At 39.5% G+C, this 8,592-nt stretch overlaps 1 protein-coding gene across 2 annotated transcripts; it reads right to left on the minus strand.

Annotated features, from left to right (window-relative positions):
• Window positions 1-1,560: 1,560 nt before the first annotated feature.
• On the minus strand, window positions 1,561-7,853 carry LOC116221022 (C-type lectin domain family 4 member E-like). Of its 2 annotated transcripts, XM_031569980.2 has the most exons (10): window positions 7,525-7,853; window positions 6,399-6,536; window positions 5,920-6,038; window positions 4,487-4,640; window positions 2,990-3,067; window positions 2,743-2,880; window positions 2,297-2,424; window positions 1,989-2,095; window positions 1,729-1,848; window positions 1,561-1,645 (listed from the first exon to the last, which is right to left on the minus strand). In XM_031569980.2, the coding sequence occupies exons 4-10, from the start codon at window positions 4,593-4,595 to the stop codon at window positions 1,624-1,626; spliced, it is 702 nt and encodes a 233-aa protein (XP_031425840.1). In that variant the 5' UTR covers window positions 4,596-4,640; window positions 5,920-6,038; window positions 6,399-6,536; window positions 7,525-7,853; the 3' UTR covers window positions 1,561-1,623. The 2 variants fall into 2 exon arrangements, with proteins under 2 accessions (XP_031425840.1, XP_031425841.1); XM_031569981.2 differs by having other exon boundaries at window positions 6,399-7,853.
• Window positions 7,854-8,592: the final 739 nt, after the last annotated feature.

Raw genomic sequence — 8,592 nt, forward strand, 5'->3', positions numbered from 1 at the left:
CTGGCCCTCGACCATGACCAAGTTTTTAATTTTGGCCCTCTGTGTATTTGAGGTTGACACCCCTGTTCTAAGCCATTTCCTGCATCTACAACTTCCTTTCGTAGGTCTCGTAAATGACACCTCTGATATGTTATTTTGATATTTGTACACTTACATAGGCCTAAATAATTTAAAATAAACCGTATGAATGGTGGAATCTTTGTGAGTTTAACATTTTGAGAAAACCGGCAGTTTGAGAGTTGAAAAAAAGGAACTAGATGAGTATCTTCAACAGCTATATACAGACAATCAGAGGCATGTAGATCTTGTGTTACCGGTAGACATTCCTCCAATTGAAGAGATGGCCCACCCAGGTGGAGAGAGGTGCAAAAGGTTGTGCGTTGTGCAAGGGCAAGTGCAATGTCTAAAATGGAGCGCCGGATGTTTTGAAATATCTTTGGAAGCTCATGGTGATTGTATGGAAAAAAGGAACAATTCACCCGTTTACCTCCCATCCAAGCTTATATATGACATGATGACACTGACAACAACTGCTACCCAGCTGTCAGCTGTTAGCCAAGTTGAATGTCAGGGCAAGGATGAAAGTGAAACCTAGAAAATGTAGAAGTGTTCCTATCAGTAAGGGAACACTGGTGAAAGAGAGGTTTTATATTGATGCTGAGGTGATTCCTAATATTGTAGAAAAACCTGTGAAGAATTTAGGCAGGCGGTACAATTCCACATTGAGTGACCGAGGACAGGTTTGAGAGCTTAGAGAATTCATTAAGGTTATCAGTACTACCGTACTGTAGCTTTGTATGGAAAAGGAATTTTGAGTTACTAATGATCAACTTGGTGGAGGAGTTCAAATATGCTAAAACCAACCTGGAGATAATTTTGTCACAGTCTAAGGGTCCAGTAGTCAAGAACGGTAAAAACAGGGAGGAAGTGGATTCCACGAGAAGCGGTTCAACATGCACGGGGCGCATCACAGCATAAGGATATCATTGGGCAGGTACAAAGTGGAAGACCGGGGTTTGGGCTAGGTGACAATTGGAAAGAAGTGGGTAAGGCTACATTGCTGGAGAGGAGGAAGATGGTAGCTGGGTTGGCAGATGGTTTGGGCTAACCAAATTAAATGAATCATTGAAGCCACTTAAGAAGCCTCCCAACTCCGCAGAACCTCAGTCAGTGGGTGGGAGAAGGCAGAAGCTGCAAGTTGTAGAGGTGTGTTTTCAGGTGTATCTCTGGTAGTATTTCTGGAGGCATGTGTTCTAACCCATCATGAGTATGTAGGGGGTGGGTCTGTGGAGCCTTCTGGATGTGTTGTGGGCCCAATTCAATGAAATACTGATGAATGAAGGTGCCTGCTACAAAAAACCCCAGTGAAAGGCTAATGGCAGCTTTGTTGATGTTCAGGACAGGATTACTTTTATCACCTCTACCCCAAAACACACACATGTAACTGTCATACAGACTCCATAAATGCAGACATTATAAAGCTACCTGTACAGTTATGTCTACCTAACCCCCCACCCACCCACTCACACAGACACACCAAAACACACACACACGCATAGACATGCTTCTTTCTTTTTTATGCTGATGTACCATGTCATTGTGATTTTGCTTGGTTGCCAGGTTTCAGGTCCTTCCTTTGTTGAAACTAATTGAAGAACACATAAGCAAATTATTTAAAGTATATGAAAAGAAATATGTCATGGAAAATATATCTATACACATATTCACTTTTTTTCGCAGGTCCATCTGAAGTATAGAGAGCATTCTTGATCATTCCATTCTCTTCCATAAGTCTTGCCACAGTCTTCACCCTTTTTATCATCGTTGGGTTCACCTGCCATCCACAAACTGCAGTCAAAATTACACCACAACATAAAGTTACTAAATCTGCTGTCAGGGCTAACTTCAGTGTGTTCATTCACATCAGAAGTAAATTATGGCTCCTTAAGTCTTGGTTGAAATTATTCCTTAATATGTTTTTGTCTTACCCCTTCTTTAAGCTGTGTGGAGTTCCATCTACCCACTTCCACCGTCCCTCTATTTCACTGTCTGTCAGGCCAATCCAGGTTTCACTTGCATGTGCTGAGATGAAGATCTTTCATTGGGTAAAAAAAAGTCTAATTCATTAACGGATTTGTAGTATAAATCTGACATTTAAGAGACATCTATACGTCATTGTCACAAAGCTCACTACAATTTGTGGAAAGCACTTCTGGAATATTTTGACCGATATCTACTGGAGTACAACCAAACCACTGACTGTCCATCAATCCATTCATCCATCTATTCCTCTCACCTGTTCCTCTTGACTGTTGATGATCACCAGATCGGCTCCTTTCTGTTTGCAGTCCTCCCGGGCCTCATTCCAGGTTTTCTCCGCAATGGAGAAGAAATAGCGGCTGGACTGAAAACTTTTCCATCCAACTGAAATCAGTTATTTTAGAGAAGTAAAATAACCCACCAACTGGTTGTGTGCAATAAGAACTAGTTAGAGTTGACTGCTAATTATTTAACTTCAGACAGGGATTGAATGCTTTCAGTTATTAGAGGCATTTATACTTCCATAGATGGAAATAAGATAACGTCCATATCTTGTAAATCATCCAACAGTATGTTTTCACCACTGGATGCAAGAGCTGCCCCTGGGTTGCTGTTTACCATACCACTACTGGTCATACTCATGTTACTTCAGTTTCTCTACGTTTTCATTATGGTATAGTATATCATTGGATTCATGCTCACTCAGCTCATCAAGCCACTTGTCAAGTCTGTCTCTCTCTTCAACCACATTGGTGTAATTGGTCATTAACAGGTCTCTTTCTTCAATCGATGAGTTGTATCTCATCTGACATTCTTGTCCATCATTTGCTAACCTCAGGACTGAAAGGGAGGCATATGTTAGTTCTACAGCTCATGGCTATAACCCAGCCAGTAAACTGTCTGATATCTCCTCTGCTGATTAGAAGAGAGTGAATGAAAAGGAGCTCACAGTGGAGACGCAGAGTGATGTTAAGAGTCACCTGCAGGAGACACAGCAGTCCAAAGCACACTCCAACTGTACGGTAGACTGGAACGAAAAAGTGAAAATGTAGGGAGCAGACAGGTTTGAGATTTTGGTGTCTGTGGCAAATTTTGTGTGGGCGTCACACAAGTACACACACACACACACACACACACACACACACACACACACACACACACACACACATTACACAGCCTTTGTCAATAGCAGGCCATTCTTCCAGCCTTCACTGAGTTGAAAATCTCTAAAGTAGCTTAAAGTAGAACAAAAAGTACCGTTTTAATAACTGATTTGTATAGGCCTCCGGATTCCAGACAAAAATCGTCCCCCTACATATATCATCTATTAGCGTTCATAATAATGGGCAATAGTCTCTCAGATTTAAGTGAAACAAATGAAAGAAACAGTAAAAAAAACATAAACGTCTTTACATAAATCACGATTTTGTGCATATTTAATAATGAGAGTTGGGCACTTTGCATCATATTTTATAAGCCTAAACTAAGGCCTCTCATTCAGATGCATTAACTGGAACTTGATTCTATACTACCATATTTGTAGATGAAAACAAATCCAGATCACTACAATACACTGAATGCAACAGGAACAATTCCAACAATGTTTTTGTATTGGCTAAATAGCGTACTATTGCAGACATTTGTGTGAAACATATACTTGTAATTCTGTTTCGATAAGTTACCTACTACACACTTGGCAGACGTTGTTGTGACATAGGTCAGGGTTTCAGCTGCCAAAAACAGACTTATAACATAAAAGTAGCGACAACGGCTCAGACAAGCGTCTTTATCTTACTTCGCTGACAAGGTCTGGACAATGAAATTGCGTTTCATGCGTGCTGTGTTTTCATCATATTAATATTGGTTTTAGTCATTAGTAAATTACAAATGTATTTAGTAGTTACTGGTGTTATGTATGAAGCAATTTTAAATGAATTTAAAAAACAAGTTTTTGACAGCTTCCTCTTCTACTGTATATCCATTATCAGACAGTGACAGTACAGAGATAAGACTGCTGATTCACTACAGAAAAGGGAAGACACTTTATTTTATGTTCATTATCATTGTGTATGATCAATGTATCAATATGATGGAGTCTAAAATAAACACAAACAAACAAACAAAAACATTCAAATGGCAGAGCCCTACTATACATTCAAAACTAACCCACATTAATGCACATCTAATTAGCTACGTTTAAATGCAGTTTGGGCTCTATGTAGCCTATTTCACAGATCATTTCAGCCTTTAAAGTGGTATCACAAAGACTGCTCATACAACCAAGACTTTTGGGAATGTTTGAACCTAAAACTTTCAGAATTAAAAATAAATATTTAGAGAATGATAATAATTCAGACATATTTTGTTTTTGAACACATCCCTACATGATGATGGCATGACCCTGTGTCTACTGGACCCCATAAAAGCTTTGATGTTTTGTACCTACCTGCCTGCTGGTTCAATCCTGCATCTGCTTGTGTGGTCTTGTTTCCTGTATCTATTGGAGGTTCCTGAGGAAAATGTTCTTCCACATTGCTGTCGATTCCCATCTCCATGACTCAACACTTCTACACTTTAACCTAGTCAACAGATGGAGGTGTCTGCACAGCACATACAGGCAGTGAGACTACCTCTTTAATCTCACATCAACATCTATAAATGCTGGGCTAATGGAGGAAGTGACGTAGTTAGTTTCATGTTATTTCTACATGCATTTAATATCAGCCATTTTGCAAGCTTGAGCATTAACAAGAAAACTTAAAGAAGCATTACTCAAAATGGTGGCCATAAACCTTAAGCTGTGCCACCATTAACCCAGATAACATCACATGTCATAATTTGCTGAAGTAGGAAGAAAAGGGAATCCAACATAATAGTGGCAAGTTGTCAAGGGGACACTGTTCCTTAAGGATAGGCCATACTTAGTGTGACATAAGCAAATGGAAGTAAACTATTGGAAGAGCTAAGACTATAATAAGTCTGATATTTCCTTGTAACATGAGACTCTACATGGACAGCCTCACTTTGTTGATCTTCAATAAAGGCATCACTACTCAACAAATCTACAAACTCAGAATATTCAGAATATTCTTAAAGAGACTGTATTTTAATTTAGTTGAAGAAATTATCCACAACAGAAGCCTTTCTTAAAGCTCACATTCTAAACTTTTGTTCATCCTCAACCATCAATTTATCTTTTTTTTTAAGTCAACATGCATTTGTGTCCAGTCACTAACAGTGGCACAGACATACAATTTTCAACCGTGAGTGTGTGCTTCCTGGGGAATCAAAGCCATTTGATTGGCTGCTCTGTGTTTTGGCAAAACACTAGACCTTTTACATTCCAACTCTTTCATTTCATCCACTCAATGCTATCTGTTTGAAACTGTCTCTGTTCAAAGGAAACACCAATGATGAGAGCATTTCTACTATAGTGGGTCACAAACTGAAGGAAAGCCAATAAGTCTGTGTCAGAGAGCTTCTATTGATTGCCCATTACTGCTTGGGTCAGGGGTTCCTCAACAGTGGTACAAATGGAAAACAACAAGCTGAATGAATCTGATTACTTTTACCAACTCTAACCCAAAACACACACATGTAACTGTCATACAGACTCCATAAATGCAGACATTATACAGCTACCTGTACAGTTATGTCTACCTGAGATGAAGTCTTTTCATTGGAAAAATTTAAATCAAGTCTAATTCAGTAATGACTTTGTAATATAAATCAAGACATCTATACATCATTGTCACAAACTTGAAGTTATCTAAAATTTGTAAAAAGCACTTGACAGATTTCTACTGGAGTACAATCAAACAACTGACTGTCCATCAATCCATTCATCCATCCATCTTTCTATCTATCTTTGCCTCTCACCTGTTCCTCTTGACTGTTGATGATCACCAGATTGGATCCTCTCTGTTTGCAGTCCTCATTCCAGGTTTTCACATCAGTGGAGGAGAAATAGAGGCTGGACTGATAACACTTCCATCCAACTGGGTGGATGAAATCAGTTATTTTACTAAATTAACATAACCCACCAACTAGTTAGAGCTGACAGCTAATGATTGAACTTCAGACAGGGGTTTACCGCCTTCAATAGTTAGAGGTAGTTATGATTCCATATATAGAAGGCAGATAATGTCCATATCTTCTAAATCATCCAACAGTATGACCAGGCCTCTTGGTTAATTATCTGTTTTTCACCACTGGATGCCAACGATGTAGATAGCAAGATCTGTCACTAGGTTGCTGTTTACCATAGTATTTATCATACTCATGTTTCAGTTTGATAAAATTTGACAAATTCTCTACATTTTCATTAAGGTATAGCATCTCATTGGATTCATGCTCACCCAGCTCATCAAGCCGTTTGTCAAGTCTGTCTCTTTCTTCAGCCAGATTGGTGTAATTGGTCATTAACAGGTCTCTTTCTTCAGCCAATGAGTTGTATCTCATCAGAAATTCTTGTCCGTCATTTGCTAACCTCAGGACTGAAAGGGAGGAATGTGTTAGTTCTACAGCGCATGGCTATAACCCAGCCTGTAAACTGTCTGATATATCCTCTGCTGATCAGAAGAGAGTGAATGAAAAGGAGCTCACAGTGGAGACGCAGAGGATGTTAAGAGTCACCTGGAGGCAGCGGTGCAGATGGGATTTTTGAACTGGGGGGGACGCTAACATCGCCTCAACAGCTGTGCAGAGTTATTAACTGATGATTGTCGCCTTACGTAGGGAGAGTGGTGGGGACGGATCGGGGTCACTATGAATCTGCCCCCAGTGCCGTCTGCGCCCCTGCCTGGAGGAGACACAGCAGTCCAAAGCACACTCCAACTGTACGGTAGACTGGAGTGAAAAAGTGTAAACGTAGTGAGCAGACAGGTTTGAGATTTTAGTGTCTGTGGCGAATTTTGTGTGGGCGTCACACAAGTACACACACACACACACACACACACACACATTACACAGCCTTTGTCAATAGCAGGCCATTCTTACAGCCTTCACTGAGTTGAAAATCACTAAAGTAGCTGAAAGTAGAACAAAAAGTAGTTTTAATAACTAATTTGTATAGGCCTCAGGATTCCAGACACAAATCTTCCCCCTACATACAGTATGTAACATATATTAATGTTCATAATAATGGGCAATAGTCTCTCAGATTTAAGTGAAACAAATGAAAGAAACCGTAAAAAAAAAAAGTCTTTACATAAATCACGATTTTCTGCATACATAATAATGAGAGTTGGGAACTTTGCATTATATTTTATAAGTGTGACTCCAAAACGTAAAGTCTGTAATTCAGACGCATTAACTGAAACTTGATTCTATACATTCTTATTTGTAGATGAAAACAAATATGATCATTACAATAGACTAAATGACAACAATGTTTTTGTATTGGCTAATTAGCGTACTTTCCCCACTATTGCAGACATTTTTGTGAAATTTATACTCTTAATTCTTTTGTGATTAGTTACCTACCTACCCATTGATGGAGCCCAGCCTGCTGGATTAATCCTGCATTTGCTTGTGTGCTCAGATTCCCTGTAGCTACGTCTTCTATAATAATTGATGGAATCCCTTTCATTATCCCTGCAGTCTTCCATCCCTATAAAACTCGTCACTTACACACTTAAGTGGAATGATCAGAGCTGCGTGTTTCTACAACAGTGCAAGGCTATTGTGACTGGGTCTGTGAACTCAGACGTGCTAGTATTGTTGCGGCGAAAACCAGTCACCAGTCAGTATGAAAGGGGAAGCTTATTTCAACAGTATAAAGATGTGGATTTTCGGTTGGAGTCGTTAGAGGAAAAAAATGAACAGAAGAAGAAGTGAACACCTGGCGAAAACCGCCCTACTTCAGTTGTAGTTTTATTCAGGACAAACGTTGTTGTGACATAGATCAGGGTTTTAGCTGCCAAAAAGAGACTCATAACATAAAACTACCGACCAGCTCAGACAAGCACCTTCCTCGTGCAAGATTAAAATTGGACATGGAACACAAGTGTGACGTCTCTGTGTAGCTACCCAGGCAGCGATCATTACAACACGTTATCGGCTAAAATGATCAGAAATTGCCTGAGAATAAGCCCGTGTGGTTCCTATCAAGATTGCCAAATTATTAGGGCATGGCTGCAAAGGTGTAGCACAAATACGACAACTGCATAGATGAGTATAGGGTATAGTTGAGTATAGTAGTTCTCAACCCAGGTTATATAATTCATGAGGTGTTACATTTAAAAAAAAAGTTGCTATAGCTAGATATGTCACTGAAAATCTGTTTGATGAATTTGTTGTCATCTCGCTCATTCCATCTCATGGTTAATTATATATTGTCTAGAAAGAATAGTTAATGGATTTTCAGTTCTAGCCTGCTATACCTATCAGATTAATTTAAATGATGATAGAGGACACACCATTTGAAACTGCAGGATAATGAGACACTTCAGGCCGCCTTGTAGTCCCAAGGACGGTGGTATGCACTCCAGTCCAATAGGTGGTAGTACGTTTCTTAAGCGTTGACATCAGCCGTCAGAAACTACGAAAGAA

This window comes from Clupea harengus, chromosome 7 (assembly GCF_900700415.2).
Source record: "Clupea harengus chromosome 7, Ch_v2.0.2, whole genome shotgun sequence".
Classification (NCBI taxonomy): Eukaryota; Metazoa; Chordata; class Actinopteri; order Clupeiformes; family Clupeidae; genus Clupea; species Clupea harengus.

Bases quoted from the DNA above. Each gene is read 5' to 3' on its own strand.
- LOC116221022 (XM_031569980.2), bottom strand. From the start codon at position 4,595: ATGGAGATGGGAATCGACAGCAATGTGGAAGAACATTTTCCTCAGGAA. The intron at 3,068-4,486 runs GTAGGTACAAAA...TTTTCGTTCCAG, and splicing joins AGGATTGAACCAGCAGGCAG to TCTACCGTACAGTTGGAGTG. The intron at 2,425-2,742 runs GTGAGCATGAAT...AACTGATTTCAG, and splicing joins CAAGTGGCTTGATGAGCTGA to TTGGATGGAAAAGTTTTCAG.